General features: G+C 40.2%; 1 protein-coding gene across 3 annotated transcripts in view; it reads left to right on the forward strand.

The window, feature by feature from the left end:
- Positions 1 to 17,062, forward strand: part of PPP6R2 (protein phosphatase 6 regulatory subunit 2) — a 106,052-nt gene that overhangs the window by 67,192 nt on the left and 21,798 nt on the right. For all 3 annotated transcript variants that reach the window (XM_084520611.1, XM_084520609.1, XM_084520610.1), the window contains 9 exons: positions 677 to 762; positions 1,110 to 1,190; positions 2,801 to 2,898; positions 5,558 to 5,615; positions 7,100 to 7,227; positions 8,081 to 8,256; positions 9,807 to 9,969; positions 10,398 to 10,486; positions 11,670 to 11,877. In XM_084520611.1, coding sequence (XP_084376737.1) covers positions 677 to 762; positions 1,110 to 1,190; positions 2,801 to 2,898; positions 5,558 to 5,615; positions 7,100 to 7,227; positions 8,081 to 8,256; positions 9,807 to 9,969; positions 10,398 to 10,486; positions 11,670 to 11,877 — 1,087 coding nt within the window. The remainder of the gene's footprint in view (positions 1 to 676; positions 763 to 1,109; positions 1,191 to 2,800; positions 2,899 to 5,557; positions 5,616 to 7,099; positions 7,228 to 8,080; positions 8,257 to 9,806; positions 9,970 to 10,397; positions 10,487 to 11,669; positions 11,878 to 17,062) is intronic.

The following is a 17,062-nucleotide window of genomic DNA, read 5'->3' on the forward strand; positions in this document are numbered from 1 at the left end:
TGGAACTTTGGTTTTGTAACCAGAGGCTGGAGGTAATCTTTTTGTGCTAAAGAATGCTTCTTTTCATGTGGATTTTTATATACTTCCTATGAGTGCTGGTTTACAGCATTCTAGGGTGATGTTTATAGCTGGAGTTTATATACTTAATTATTGTTAGACCTGTCTGAGAGGAGGAGAGAGACAAGAGTAAGTGATCACACAGGCCCTACCCCTCTGCTGTGTCAGAGATACTCATCTTTCCATCATATCTTCACTGGACTTTTTTTTGAGAACTAATTTTATCTGAGAGCTTTTGTGTGAGAGAAAATAAGATTTTCCATCTGCATCTATTAACAGAAACAGTGACTACAAACATGACTTGAATTTCCATTTTTGACTTCTCATGAGCATATCAAACAGTGTAGTGACTTGGTTTGTTGTCATATCTACATTAAAATTGATAAATATTTCAGTAAAGGCTGAAAGTTTCACAAGTCAATGTTATTTCTTTCCACTGTTTTGCTGTGCTGAGTCTGGCTGGGATGAAGTTGACTGTCTTCATAGCCCATACAATGCTGTGTTTTGGGTTTGCACTTACACAGTGCATCACTTAGCTCACCTGCAGATTTATGTGTCACTGGCTTTGAGCCTTTCTCTCTGAGTTGTGGTAATCTTTTTGGTGACCTTTGTTTTACAGAGCTGCCTGAAGACTGCAGAGGGAGATGGGAGAGTTTTGTAGAAGAGACGCTGATGGAAACAAACAGGAGGAATACAGTGGATTTGGTGAGAACAGTGATGTTGTGCATACTTCAGATAGGCCTGCTCTCTTCTGGAGTTTCTTTAATAAAGAAGAAGTGATAGTGCTGGTTTTTTTTCTTCTTGATTAAATGCAGTATGCTTTCAAGGACAGAGTGTCTGTAAACATATACGTACATGTATACGTATATATATACTCCATAATAGTTCAACTAGCAGCAGCTCTCATTTGTGTTGGTAAACTCCAGTCCATGCTTCTGTGTCATTCACTGAGACAGTTTCTGCTCTCTGGGGAGTTTTGTCTTAATGTGTTTTTGAATTAAAGTATTTGAGCTTTCTTAGCTTTCCTTTGTCCTTATTTTTTCTTCTTTCAGGTGAGCACTCACCATCTGCACTCTTCCAGTGAGGATGAAGATATTGAGAGTGCTTTTCCCAATGAACTTTCTCTCCAACAGGTGAGTTCACAACGTGTTTTTCACTGTTGCCGGGGAGTTTCCTTCTCTGATTCTTCTTAAATCCTTCCTGTTATAGAGCAGCTTTGTAAATTTTACTCTCGGTGTGTTCAGCTCTTAAGTGTTTTTCCAGTATTGTTACTTAAGTGGCCGGCTTCAATCTAGACTCCAGTTGGGAATAAATTTGGCTCAGACTGCATCCAAGTCCCAGATACATGATGTCTCTTAAATTCCTGTGAGACATTGCATATTTCTTTCTCTTTCCTGGTTCTCTGCACAGTAGTGGGTTGAGTCATCCTGGTGTAGGAGGCAAACTGTGGCATAGTGGTGTAGTTCCCAGCCAACAAGGTAGTTTGCATCACCCACCTGCATTAGAATTGGAGCTGGTAGGGGGGTTCTGCTTCCTCTTGAGCTATACTGACTTCAGTTAAAGATTGGAAAAGCCATACTAAAATGTTAGCAAGTAAAGATCATTAAACAGTAGCAGTAAGAGCAGTAAAAAGCCTGAACTTGAGAAACTGAGGAAATCAAAGCGATTTAGCAAAGACATCAGTCAGGATCCTCAAAATTTGGTGAAGGGTCATCAAATATTTGCAAGCTGCTTTTCAGGATGAAGAATTTAGGCAATCTCCTCCCCACCATTTTTGATGCTAAAAACATGAAGAGCGGTAACAGAAAATAGAAGTTTCAACATGTTCAATCTGAAATCTAGTTAAGGGTTAAAAAGAGCTGAAAAAGTTCTGTCCGAATACTCCAACTGGTTACACTGACATGACAAATACTTTTCTTTTCCTGTGCTGATATTTATAATGCTCATTAAAAAAATGAAATTGCATTGTTTTTGTGAAAAAAAATTGTCTTTTATTGTGAGAAGTATTAATAAAAATATTGACAGGAGCTGGCAGAACTCCTCAGACAGGAATGTGGATACTTCACATCACCTGCGGTGGAGTCATGGCAAAGTCCTGTTGTGTTTGAATTTCTTAGCTGTAGCTGGAGTGGGCCAACCACAGAATTCAGAATTATCCTCCAAATAGGAGGAGTGATCTGACAAATATACAATGCATATGAGCAAGCATAAGATTCTGTTTAGAGGCAGAATCAATCCTTTTCATACGTAGAGAATGAGACATGGATGAGTAGGCAAGAATGTGACCAAAAGAATATCTGGGCGATTATCCTGCATGCAGGCTGAAGAGCAGAGGACCCAAGCTGCAGTGGGAAACCAGAAATACCTTCTCGATGTCCATTATGGGTTTAAGTTGCTGTTAAATTTCATGTTCATCAGGGGAAAACAAACAAATGAATAAAAACCAGTACAATGTTCTATGTATAACACAGAGAATAATGAAGCCAACAAATGATTTCTTAGAAAAAAGTCATAACTCTCTTTGGAAGAAGTTAAGAGTAGATCAGAGAAGCATCTCTCCAGGCCTTGTAGACGTTTGTTTGGTCTTGCTTTGACAAAGGGGATTGGAGTAGGTGATTTCTCAAAGTTTATCAGTTTGCTGTTATTTTAGTGCTTTCTTAGAAAATGTGTTTTCAGCCAGCTTAACTGACACCTGGACACCTGGACACCTATCTGATAGCTCTTTTTGGGTTCCATTGCTCAGGCCTTCTCTGAGTACCAGATCCAGCAGATGACAGCCAACTTCGTGGATCAGTTTGGCTTTAACGATGAGGAGTTTGCAGACCAGGATGATAATATAAAGTAAGTTTATAAAACTTCAAGAGGCTTATGTTGAGCATTTAAGCCTCTTTGCGTCTAAGCTTTCTTCATGTGGTTCAGGTTTTAAAATGAAGCTCACTGTACACCTTCTTTGGTTTGAAACAAACAGAAGACTGGTCAATGGCCTGGAAACATCTGACAATTTACTCACAGTTGTTCTTTTTTATATATCTTAATAGATATTTATTGATTTATTTTTTTCTGATCTACAACATCAGTTGTAGATTCAAGGAAAAATACTTATTCATTTTCGTGAGTATCACTTTAATAAAACATGCAATTATTACCCAGACATATCCTAGAATAAATTTAGCTGCACAAAAAGCAAAGCATTAGAGTTAACTCTAGGGAATTATACAGATATTTGCCAGTGGCATTAAGTCTTTAATGAAAGTAGGAGTAAAAGAATGGTGTTCTGATAAAGTCCACAGAACAATTAGACATTTTTCACTTATGAATATGGAAATGTTTCTAAGGCAGGAAAAAATAATTGTTAAAAGAAGGTAAATTTGTGGATTTAGTGTTACATGACTGGCTGAATTCAGTGTTTAAAAGTCATGCTACTTTTATAGAAGAACTGCTGTAACACAATTAAAAATGCAACTTGTCTTCTCACCTCAAAAATCCAAGCTAAGGAAGTTATTGGGAGTGCAATTATCCTGATTGTCCATACTGGAGAGCTGTAACCATTTAGTATTACATTTATTGTCAGAACGGTGCTCCAGGAGGATACCCAGCATGGCATTCAGCTTCTCAGCTTTGCCCATTCACTTTCATCTCGTGCAGTGTTTGTTTCAATCACAAGAAGTATTTGTCCAAGGTGGCAGGGAGGGATTATGTGGTAGTACCTGCTGTACGTAATGTCCTGAGGGTTGATACTCATAGGCCAGCAAATGTTGGGGTCTGCTGTGCAAAACCTGCAGGATCCTGGTGTGCTGGAATTCTGACTGAAGCAGGAAGCTTTTAGCACAGAACGCTCTGGGCACACCTTATTGCTCTGTGGCTGCTCCAGATTTGTTTTATTGAGGATTCTTTTGCTGGTTCTGCAAAGACCATATTTATAGCAATTACTGGGCTCTGTGAAATACCTTAAATGAAATGACAATGTAGAAATAGTTTAGCTGCTACTGAGTTGCTTTCAAGCATGAATCAAAGTAGCTTGTCCTGATGGCCTTCCATTTTTGTTAGCTCTGAGAGTCTGAGGGCATTGCAGTCTCAGGAACTCCATCACTGTGTTTGCCAGACAGTTGGAAGCTGTAATTCTAATCTGGAGGAAGGTTTTAGAGCCCATCTTTCCTTTCGGAGCACTGTAGATGTCAAGATGTTCAATGAGTCTAATAAGTTTCAGAATGAGAGATTTCTTTGAATATGGATTACTTAGTTCTGTACATTAAAAATAAAAAGTCTTATCAGACAACATCAAATATTGAACTTGTGTGTAAGTGGAAAGGAAGGGTTAAATTACATGACTAGCTGCTGAAGGAAACTAATGTACTTACAGAACGTGAAACTGAACAAAGTCTGTAACAGATGTGCTAGACTTCTTCGTATTTGCAATTGGAAAGGAGAATATACTACAAAACTGTTCTGGTGCTGAGCCTTCCGTGAATGGTGCTCTGCGTCATTTGTTTTTCCAGCTGTTGAAAACTTTGATAGTTAACTTTAATATTTTAAGAAGTATTAATCATGCTTCCATGTCCTGGTGATTTGCAGAACAATGGTTTTTACTAATCAGTCTTCTTTAAAGGAAAATAACACTGTCCAAACGTAGAGATAACTAGATGCAGTGGAAAAACATTGCATGGGCCCAAATTGTGGTGGTAGGTTGGAGTTTTTTGACCTGTAGCACCCTCTGCTGTTCTTATAATACACACACAGGTCCAGATCAGAAATTGGGTTATTTAATGATTTTTTGCTTGATTTTTTTTGACTTTGCTTGTCTTAGTAATGCATCAGAGGTGTTGAGCCACTGTGTACTCTAAGATTCCCTGAGGTTCTTGTAATTATGTTAAAAACAGTCAGGTGTAGTCCTTCGAGGATATTTCTGGATGTATGCCCATCGTGCAGCATTCAGTCCCATCTTTGGGTCTTGCCTCATGCTGAGGAACCTAATGAAATTCTTGGTGAATGTAGTACAGGCATCCGGAGCAGTTGGATGCAGCTCCTTCTGTTTTTAATTAATTATTACTTTAGTTGTTTTGTTTTGTTTCTTTTTGTATAAGCTTTGATTCAGCTGGAGCGATTCAGTGAAAAATCTGAAGATGGCCATTACACTGCATAAGTAATATAAGAGTTGCAAAATAACAGCCAGACATTGCTGTGGTAGCCATGAAAACTCAAAATACCTTATCAGCAAGATAATGCCAAAGGTTCCTCTCAAGTATTGAATCAGACCCAGGAATGAATATCATACATTTAAAAAAAAAATATATTCAAAAATATGAAATGTTATTTTATCTCAAGGAAAGGAAACTATTGCATTTAATACAGCAGAGAATATTGAGGGAACAAGCACAGAAGGCAGTGAGTGTTATATGAAGTGTCTCTGTGGTTAGATGTCTCCTGGACTTGTGCTGGGGCTGGAAAAATGCTGTTTGTTATTCTGTGCTGTCACTGAAGCTTCTTTCCCTTCTTTTTGCAGTGCTCCTTTTGACAGGATTGCAGAGATAAACTTCAATATAGATGCAGATGATGACAGTGTAAGTGGGTATTTGGGGATATTTATTTAACAGGATGAATTCTGGCAAGTTAATTCATGCTTGAATCAGCTGTTGTTATTTTGAAATTGAAATAATCGTTAGGTTGTTTTGGTAAAAGGTGCCCTGGTAGCTGAGTCCAGTTAAGGAACTGGGACATTAAATGCACCCTTGTAGAATTTCCCTGTGTTTTATTGCTTTGATGAGGATCCCCAGAAGTAGCACCCTTTACATTGGAGGAATCTTACTCTATCTGCAGTGTGATTCTGTTGTCCCTATTTTCACTTTGATAATCTTTCCATACACCAATCAAGAAAAGATATAAATAGAGAACTGGGTTTCTTACGGGTCTAAATATTGCCATGCTGTATCTTGCCTTTTGTGTTTTATTGACCAAAATCAGTACTTACTGAAGAATCTGAGTAGTGGCTTAAAAGAGGTGATTCGAGGCTCATGTGTCCTGACTGAAGCTTGTTTTAGTCAATACTAAGACTTAGGTTTCCTTGGTCTTAACATACTTTCTTTTTCACTCAAAAGGTAGTATGAAGAGTTTTTCTTCCCCCTTCTGGCTGCGATAGGCAGTGCTCTATAGATGCAGAAAGTTTGAGTTCTTCATGAAACTGCCAGCTAAGTCTGCAGCCACCAGTTGTTATTGATAGGCTTATCTTAGCTTGGGTGAGGGTTTTTTTGTTTTGTTTTGGTTTTGGTTTTCCCCTAGTAGACTGTGTGTGTGATGGAATTCTAATACAGCTGTTGATTTGCACTGTGCACCATCTGGAAGACAGCATTATCCCTGAAAGCTCAAATGGGCAGATCATTTGTATATTTAGAGGGAAACCTCACTTTACCAGTGTCTGAAAAACTGCCATTTCCAGACCGGAGGGTTATGTGCTTTGAAGGGTGGGTGTGTGTGCATGAGTTAATTATCATCATACTTAGAACTTCCCTGTAATTCTGTCAAGAAGAATGCACTCACTGAAACAAATTGTGTTTCAGTGAGTTCAGTGAGAAACAAGTTGTTTCAGTGGATTTTTAGCCCAAGTGGGACAGATTGCATCGCTTTAATCTCTCAGTTCCAAGCTGGTCAGTTTGTGAATCTATTCTTAAGGAAATTCTTTCCAGCCCTCATACTACCGTGACTTTATATCCCTACCACAGTGAGGGATGCAAAGAGATTCATATAATAGAACAGCTATGAAGCAATGTGCAGGAGTTCCTCCTACTTTGGAAGTATTGTAGGGTGAGACTGTTCTGTTCCTTTCTTGACGTATCATGGGCTTGCTGCTTCTGAGTGTACCGTGCTGTTATTACTCTTGCACATCAGAGCATTGCTTACACAGCTTGGGATGTAAAATCAAATAAGCACCAACACCTTCATGGTACTAGTTGTGTACAAATGCTGGTTTGTGGACTTGCTTATAATCTAAGTTCTTGTTTCTGTCTCCAAAGAGTGAGTGGAATTTGACTTCTTTATAATACTGTTTCAGCCCAATGCTTCCCTCTTTGAAGCCTGCTGCAATGAACGAATCCAGCAATTTGATGACAATGAGGAGGAAGAAGATATCTGGGAAGAGAAGGAGATAACCTATGCAACACAAGTTAAATCAAGAACACGGTAAGGTGAAAATGAAAGATCAATTTTTTTTCCAAATGCTATGAAACTGTACATTTCAGTTAAGTATATGCTTAATTGTTTGTTATTTATGTGCTGTGAAACCTTTTTCTGGAATAAAACAGTGCTTTACATGCTACACTTCTGAAAAAAGAGCTGATGATTTGAATGTGAAAAGATAAAATTTGAGGGAATGCGATGACAGAAGCACCTAATCAGTGATTCCACTGTCAAAGGTTTAAAAAAAATAAAAACTCAGTTTGAAATACTTAGAACCCACTCCTTCCTCATGTTGGGACAATGCTGAAAGCATTGTAAGACTGAGGATAATAGGCAGAATATCCTTTTTCAAAATGCCAAATAAAGAAAAATAATGTTTTGCGTAATGAGTGACGTCCCATGGTGCATCTCTGTCACTGCAAATCATTTACAAATGTTAATCCTTTGATATAGTCAGTTACTAAATAAAGTCACGTCTCTAATTGCAAGTCTGAAAATATAATCAAATGAGACAGAAAAAGTGGTCAAGACCTTGATGTCTGTTTGCCTAGCATTAAAAAATGGGTTGTCTTGCTAATACACACAGTTGATACCAAACCAGTATTCCTCTCATTTGCTACTGTTTTGTCTGTTCATATCAGTCTCCAGCCCAAATATGCTGCTGCAGTTTATTTCTGATTACAGCTCTGCAGATGCATTTTGACAAGCAAAGCCCTTAGGGTCTTCAGTGGAAATATCTAAGAAGTGCCCACTATGAGTTGACAGTTTTTGCTTTCTGCCTGGGGCAGGGAGGAAGCAGCTGAAAGATGAACTGGATGATGTCAGGGTTTTTCTAATTCTGAGTTCTGTGATACAGGTTTGGAGCATCTCAGACCTCAGAGAGCTCATCAAAAAGTGATCTTGAGAATGGAGATCATGATGGTAGTGTGGACTCAGAAGAAGAAGAGGAAACAGAACAGCAGGTGCCTCCTTCCTCAGCAAACAGCAACAAGAATAATGTTTCTGAGCAGAAAGATTCAGACTCTTCTGAAGGTAAAGAGTTCAAAACAGCATCATCCCATTTGAAAAATTCCATTTAAAAACCGGGATGAGATCTGTATCACCTCATATGAGATCTGTAATCATCTCTGTGGAATAGCACTTTGCAGACTGCCTAGTTTCAGTGGCTGTTCTGTATTTCCACCTGCATAGATGAGAAGTGTGAATTTCAGTCTTCATTTTTTGCCTTTAAAACATCAGTGAGATTGAGCCCTGTCCAGCTTCTCCAGAGTAGCAGTGTGCTGCTTCAGTTACGCTAGGACAACCACAAAGGTACAAAAGCAATAATAATACAAGGTACTTTAGTGTGAAAACTAATGAATAAAGTATTAGTAGAGGAGCATGTCCTCCTTACAATATATTAGGAGAGTTTTGTACAGAGCCTTGCTGAGTATCTCCACACCCCCTGTATCTTCCTTTTCTGCCACATTGCTCTTCTAGTTTCAGTTTGCATGTTGTAAAACCGTTCTTAGTGCCTCATGGAAGACTGTAGGTAGACAGATTTTTCCCATGCCACGATACAAGTGATGCTGTGTAACTTCATGAGGCACACAGTGTTGTCAGCAGGACAAATTCAGCCAACAGAAGTAAAGGGACACAAATGTTTTCCCAAAAGTTCCTTGTTCTCTGCCTGTGGTACAGTACCTGCTGTTGGCGCAAACCTTTTCTGTTTAAAAAATGTTTATTTTTCTAGATGATATCTTTGTATTAGTAACTATAACCCATTTTTATTCCTGTAATCAGCTTTCTACAGTCATTTAGTAGTATCAGATATTTTCCATTTTTATTAGAAAGAACTAGTATAAATGACACAAATGGCAACCCTGTGCCTGATGTACATCAGAGTAGCTACCCATTCGGAGACTTTGGTTCAAATTTTGGTTCTAATTTTGCGTGAGTGTAGGTTAGAATAATCTCTCCCTCTCTGAGTTTTGTTACATGCAGATCCATTTGTATGACAGTCTTCTGCAATCTTTTCTTTTTCTTAAGAATAGATAATGAGAAATGCTTATTCAAAAATTATTATCTGTAGGAATAAAATATTCTAATGAATAGTGAGCAGACTAGGATCTTATAAACAGTATTATACTCTTAGTTTTACTTCAGATCACTTTTATGATATTAAATGTTTTAATCCATGTATTACTTCCTTACCTGTAATTCCAGAATTAAACAGTTAGTGATTGAAATGGGTGAAAATCTTGCCACTTAGGTTTTGACAAGAAATGAAGGTACTTGCACAGAGTTCGTTTGAAAAGCACCAGTACAAAGAGTGAAGAAATTTATAAAGTCATTTTTCTTAATTAATGCTTCTCTATTGTGGATAACATTAAGATATATCAGAAAAGGGATCTGGGAGCTACTTGTCTGTAACCTGTGAGACAGCTTCCTGAAGACATTGAAGGAGTGCCATTGGGTGGGCTCTTTTTTTATTTGTCTCTGGGATCTCGTGGGAGTGATCCAAATCACTTTGGAATGCTTTTAGGATGGCTGAAGATTCTGAAAATCCAGCTGAGTCCCAGTGGGTTGTTTTGTGTGTGCAGGGTCTGGATGGACAGCTGTGTTTGAGCCCGTGAACTCAAAGCCCCCCACCCCCTGTGTTGCCATGGATGTTGGATCAAGTGTATGGGATTCAGCAGCCCCGGAGAACACCACGCCAGAGGAGAAAGGATGGGCAAAGTTTACAGACTTCCAGCCTTTCTGTTGGTAAAAGAGGCATAAATTCTTTGCATTTCTTTCTAACTTCTGAATAAAAAAATACTGTAAATATGTTTTGATGAAATACAATGATTGTGATCTTTTTTTTTTTTTCTTTCTCCTCCTTCCTTTCCCTTTGCTGCCCCTTTTGTTTTTTCATATTGTGTGAGTATTCTGGCTCAGGGCATTATCTTTCCCTTTGCCTTCGAGTGCTTCTAACTGGTGTTAGCATGCATTATGATGCAGCAGTACTGTGTGTGCTGTAACTGCTGCTACACTGGGACTATGAAAACAGTAAATGAAGTTTGTAAAAAGTTCTGAGTATTTATGTAAGAAAAGAGCAGTGCTCTAATTCTAAGCCCTTCTTTCAGGGATACTTAGAAGCACAACCAGGATATCTGTACTTCATTCTCAACATTTTTTTTCCCTTACTTTAGCTCAGAATCAGGTCCACGATGCAGTTCTCCTGTGGACACAGAAAGCAACGATTCAGAGGGAAACCCGAAGCAGAGTCAGGACAAGAACTGTAAGTGAGAATGTTACAAGGCAAAACAAATGTATTGTTTAAGCTGTTTGAAATACTGCATGGCATACTGAGTCTACTGGGAAGAGCTTCCCTCCCCTGCTGTCTGCCTTATCTTACTTGACTTGACTCTTTTGTACAGAGATCAGCCTATGAAAACAGTAACTCAGAACCCTGAATATTTTGGGGGATAATACTTTTCAACAAGCAGAAGATGAAGTTTAAGTTAGGAAGAGTTGATGTCACAGAGACAATTCATTTGTAAACTGTTGAAAAACCCTATTTTTAACTGGATACTTGATTATAAAATTACCAAAAAATAAAAGGTTACCGTGAGTTATCTTACAGGTAATTGTACCAGGTCTGTTGGTTAACTTCAGCCTGATTTCTTTCCTCATCCCTTCTGAGGAAGGAGAAATAAAATTCCTTGGTGTAACTAAACCAAGGTTTTGTCTGTGGTTAAAACGGAGAGGTGGATAATGCTGGAATGGACAGCACAGTGCACTTCTCTGCTGCGTGCGTTTTCTGGTGTACTCTTCCAGCTGAATTCAAGATTGATTCAGTTCAGCAGAGCTCAGATAGCAGGTGATGACTGCTTTGTGTATGCACATTTTTAAATCTGCCCAGATAGTGCTCATCAGTCAGACACGGTGTGAAATCAAGCTAAGTGAACATCTGATACCAACCTGGGGAAGAAAAACACCTTCTGAGACTGCAGCACTTCTTTTCCTCTTTCCTGAGAGGAAAGTCCTTGCCAGGGTGCTTGTGGAATTCAAACCAGTGAACACTTCAGAAAGAACAGATAGCTAAGTGTTCCAGTAAGGACTTCTCAGAGCTAAGCTGCAGTCGGCTGGGGTCCCAAGGACTGTCCTAATCCTCCTCTCAGTCATCACCTTTTGCATGCTTTGCAAAGAGTGAAGAAAACAGTCTGCTCTGCAGCGTGTACTAAAATCGGACGTGAGGTGGCAGGACTTTCTCGATGGAGAACACTGATTCGTGTTTTCTTCTTTCCTTACAAAAACAATGTTGTGTGCTGTCAGTGCGGGATCTGCACAGAAACCCTTGTCTCAAAACTGGCAGTAGCTGTGAACGCTCTGTTTGCATCCCGGTAGTTGGCAGGGTCGTGCTGCAGAGTGGTTCCTGAGGTGGTGTTGGTTGTGCAACGCGAGCTGTTTGCTTCTCTCAGTCAGCGCTGCCTCGCCCTGCGTTTGGAACGTCTGCGTTACGAGGAAGGCGCCGCTCGTGGCCTCGGACAGCAGCTCCTCCGGCGGCTCGGACAGCGATGAGGAGGACGACAAAGCCGACGTGGTCACGGAAACCATCAGCACAGGCTCAGGCCAGGAGACCATCAAGCTGACCGTGGATGCTAAGAATGAGAAGGCAGTTTTCACCAGGTGCGAAAGGAATCACCTTGGGGTGGGGTAGATCTCTGCTTTTTCCTGTGTTCCCAAAGTCCTGCGTGATGATGGCTTACAGCTTTCTTGTCCCAGGCATTCTGTTCTAATAAAATGCTTAATTTAATTGATTTAGGCTCATTTTAAGAAACCTGTGGCTCATTTTAGCCACCGAGCCATGTCACAGAAGCATCTCCCATCTGTCCGTCTCGCTGCCCAAGAAGTTTAGGCCTGGCCTGGTGGCAGGGATGCCAGGTCAGATTGCACAGGGGAGTCACACAAAGCCTCAGATGATGGGGAGTACAAGGTCTGACATGGAATCAGTGTGCTGTTTTGCAGGGAGATCTGAATGCCTCAAGCTGCCATTTTTCTCTCATTCTCAAAGTAGTACACGATAAACAATAAAAGATAAATAGTACAAGATGTCTCCCCAAAAGATATGTCAGTTCCTGAGATCAGTTTTTTGGGCAGCAATTTGGTTGGAACTGCATGTGCTCAACTCCAGCCTGCTCTAATGATTTGAGAGTAGAAGTTGCTTTTGCAAAGAGTAGGCACCTAGTTCACCTTGGCACGTCAAGAAATATTACCCAATTTTAATATACGTGTTTGTTTTTTCTTCATATTCCTTACAGATACATAACCTGTGTAACATGCTCTAGGTGACCCTGCCTGGGCAGGGGGGTTGGACTGGATGGTGTCAGGAGGTCCTTTCCAACCTCAGCCCCTCTGTGCTCCTGTGATAGGTTGGGGTTTGATTTAGCTAGCTGCAGTTCCTGTATTTTATGCATATAACTCAGGAACAGATACGTAGTTTTTATGATGCTGTGGTTATGTGACTTTTTTAGATAGTTAACTCAAGCTGCCTGGTATGTGTACAGACTCCAGCAAATAGCTGCTGGGAGCTAAAAAGCAGTGGCTCAGCGAGCAAGTGAAATTACAGAACTAAGTAACATTATGTGAGGAAGTAAACCAAAGGTTTAAGCAACCCTGAATTTAACTTTAATAACTAGACTGTTTTTTAATTTTTGATATCCGCTTCAAATGGCCTTTGACTCTTCATTCTTGAAGTGAGTGAGATTCCAGAGATTGCTTTGCTTACAGTGGTTGCATCTGAAGAGCTATTTGGATAAATGGAGCTAGTTTGTATGCATAGGGATGGCATGGCCAAGCAGACTGGCTTCATGAAAAATGAAAAATGAGAAAAATAAGAATACTGCTTGCTGTGCTAGAAGCAGCCTCTCCTTTTCCAGTTTTCAGTTTTTATTGTATGTAATTAAATCCATTGGCATTTGCGTCTAAAACAAATTCTGTGCTCCAGATGTTTTTCCTCTCTGAATACATGGTGTGTTTGAGTTGTTTTACACATGTAACTATCTGTCTTGATTCTCAGTAGCAGTGTAAATCTTATTTGGCACAGTCTTTCATTTATTGCTTAGCAGGGATAGGGATTTTTTTTTTTTTTAATTTGGCTAGCTAGCTGTTGTAGGCTGTATCTGCTGTTCCAAGCAGTGCAATTACAAATGTTTTTCTCTCTAAATAAGCGTATGTATCTTGAGTACTGTCAGTAAGTACAAGGCTTCCAGAACCTGCTTGGTTTTGCATGATTGCAGTTCTACAAAAGTAATTCCATTTTGGCAAAGAAAGTAAATACTCGAATAACCACAGACTCCACTTTAAAGGTGTCTGTAGCTTTCCACAACTACAACCACAGCCAAAAACAAAAATAGAAGCTGTGGGAAGACAGAAACCTGTTGCATAGATTGTGATTTCAGCTGCTCCAGATCTGTTTCTTACAGTGTAGGAATTGCTGTATTGACCAGTGACAATAGTGGAAACTTCTGATATCCACAACTCCCCCAAACCAATCTGTCTTCTGCTGGAGCAGGTGCAGGTAAACTCAAATGGCCAGTAGAGAATATACTTATTTCTTACCATGTTCCCTAATGATTCCAAGTAAATTAACTGTACTAAACATTTAAGAATATTCTGGGTTGAATATGTGGTTCTTGATGGCTTTCTAGAAGCAAAATTTCAGTTGTGTTACAGCCTTGTGCTGCCCCACCTCCAGTATTGGATGCGGAGAGTTCTAGGTCCGGATACCTGCTTTGGCTTTGGCAAGTCCTTTTGGTATAAAGTTTCAAATTTGAGTGACTCAATCTGTTTTTAAGCATGTGCTTAAAACATAGTTATTTTTCTTTTGCCCAGAAATACTCAGCTTGTAACAAAGCACATTCCTGTTCCTGTAGAAACAAGTTGTTCTTTTTTTTTTTTTTTTTTTGCCCCCCTCTAGTCTTTTCCCAGTACTGAGATCAGTACAGTGAAGATCTTTAATATTCCTTGGAGCTCCCTAAGGTCTCTGTAGTTTCTATGGTCACCAAGGTTATGAAAGCTCCAGATGTTCCAGCACCTGCCTCTAAATGCTCTCTATGTTCATGGTGTTATTATTACTTGCTGATGCTTCTCTGCCTGCCCACACCACCCCGAACATCAAACTCCAGATAGTTAATGATTTCTCCTCACATGGCCTGGTAAAAACGTCCCTCATGGCAGGTTCTGCTTAAGGTAGCCAGTAAAATGAGTGGTAGCTTAAAAATCACATATAAAGAAGGTGTTTCAGATGTAGTTAGCTAACTTCCCAGATCTGATTTACATGGTAGTTTCTTGTGAAAAGTAAGTAGTTTGGTAAAAGTTCTCTCACTAAGGAGCTTCCAGTCCTGCTAAATCTCACAATTTGATAGCTTATGGATTTGTGTGTTGGGCTTGAGAAATACGCTTTTTATGGTGTATTGAATCTTCTACTTTTTATATGTTGATCTGAATTTTATGTGGGAAACGTGGTGTTCAGTGACTGTTCCCTTTGAATGAGCCTTCTGAATGTCCCTGCGTATTCACCTGGAAGGAACCCCAGTCGGAGATAAGGTTGCAAAGTTAACTCATTTGTCTGTTTTTTCATCAATCTTTACTGTTTTCTTCCTTTCTTTGCTCTCTTTTGTTTCTGCCTCTCTTGCCGCCTTTCTCTCTTGCTGTGGGTATTGCTCAGAGTATTTAGACCTGCAGTCAGAGGGTATGTATGACGGCGACGTGCTCAGGGTTCCAAACATCCACCTGACAAGTAGTCGCTCCCGTTAGTTACTTACACTGGGCTGGAAAAAAGAGCTGTTGGACCATTGGGAAAGAAAGCTCATCTTTTCACAATCAGATCAAGCAGATCCTAGAAATAATATGCTGAAATAACTAACAGAATCGGAGGTTGTGTGTAGTCCCTTGTGAAAGCATGCGCACAGTCAGCGTATCCGTTAATGAAATGTGCAAATGCAAATGTGGTGTTCACTCGTTCCATGCATCGTGTGTCCTTGAGCTTCTGCCGTTCCACCTGTTTGTGAGCTCTTTCTGCAAATAGGAATTTTTTATTATGGTTTTAAAGGAAAGTTCACGCTCGGTTCAGGATGACCATAATGAAGCTTTGCTGACTGCTCTTTGCTAACGCACCCACTGCTGGAATCGCTGCCTGCGTTAACTGGGGGCAGGGATAAAGTCTCTTGGGACTTTCTCACACCACCACTAACAAATATTTTTGTTTTACTTGGATGCTGTAATATGCCATGAAATAACACTAGGTATGTTTTCCAATTTTATTTTATTTTATTTTTTTAACAAAGTACTTATTTTTTCTGATGTTTGCTTTCTGTTCTAAATTGTGGGTTCTTAATAATTATTTTCAAAAAATCATTCATTTAAATGATGTTTCCCAGCCACTGTTCAGACTAGCAAGACTTTGCTGTAATTTCTGGATGAGATCAGAGACAAAAAGAGAAAGTCACTGTGTTATAAGCACATCTCCTAACTGTTTAATTTGAAAAGTATGTCACGGAAAGTATGTAAACCTTCATGTCTAGAAAGGACAGATACCTGATGACAGAAATATCATTCTGACCTCTGAGCAGGAGGTTCAAGAAACACAGCTCAGCATGTACCTCCATCCTCCAGAGACTCCAGGTTTTTCAAGTTACGAGCTGTGAGGTATTTCTAAAATACTTGTTTTATTACAACATGTCCTTATTTTACTTACAATTTTAATCATTTCCAAAGCTTCTGAAAGCTTTCTGCCTCTTGTGCAAGAGGTTGTGTACATGCTGCATCTCAGCAGCACTGGCTGCTGGCAGTGCTTTGTGCCAGAAGGACCTGGCAGCGCTCACGCCGTGACCGAGGGGTCGGCGAGGAGCAGCCGGCGCCAGGTCTCTGAGCTGCCCGCGCTGTGGGGGCTTCCCCGGGCTGTGGGACCAAGGGGTAGATGAGGCTGGGAAGCTCTGCCTGGTGCTGGCCTGGGCAGCCTCGCACTTCTCCTGGTCCTCGAGCAGCGAGACCTGCACTGAGTGCAGCAGCAAGTAATGGATGCGAAGCGTATGCAACGTGAGCAGTGCTTTTCTGGGGGAAATGGCTCGCATTTCCCTGTCTGTCTGCTTAACTTTTAGCTGTATGATATTAACGCAAGCTTTTGCACTTCTTTATGTTTTCAAAAGCTGTCTGAAGTATTTCACTGCTGAGCTGTTCAAGTAAGGTTTCTGAGCAGATCCATAGAAGATGAGCTGCACATTAGAAAAAAATTAAAAAGCACACAGCTTTTGCTGTGTATGGTGATAGTGGGCTTGGGATGTTTGTAACTTTTAATTTCTTTTTCAGTTTATTAACCTTACCTAACTACTCATGTTATTTTTTCTTAAACCTTTTTTGCTTTTTTTTTTTTTAAATTGTCCAATATGTTCATTCACTGCCCCCTTCTCCCCACTGCCTCCTCTGCTGGATGGTTTGATAAGCAACCGAAACAAGCAAATTTAGAGGGGAGGCTGGAGCTCCTTCTGAAAAGTGCTGCTTGCTATCTGCTAAAAACAGATGCATTTCTTTTGTGCCAGTATAATATCGACTCTGATTTTGTACATTCCTGAGCTTTGGAGGCAGCCGCTGGAAGTGCCACAGTGGTTTCCTTAGAACCGAGGTGAAAATGAGACAAAACCAGCAATTTCTGCAAAATCACGGTAGAAGTCTCCTCTTGTTTCTGATCACATGCAGTTCTGGGATGAAAGCACTAAACGTGGGTTCTGGCAGCAGTGAAAGCCTTACACCCTCCTGCTGGCACAGCTCAGACGCAGCGGCCGGCGCGGGGCTGACGTGCAGCAGAGACAAGCGC

This window comes from Aythya ferina (assembly GCF_964211825.1).
Source record: "Aythya ferina genome assembly, chromosome: 1".
In the NCBI taxonomy this organism is placed as follows: Eukaryota; Metazoa; Chordata; class Aves; order Anseriformes; family Anatidae; genus Aythya; species Aythya ferina.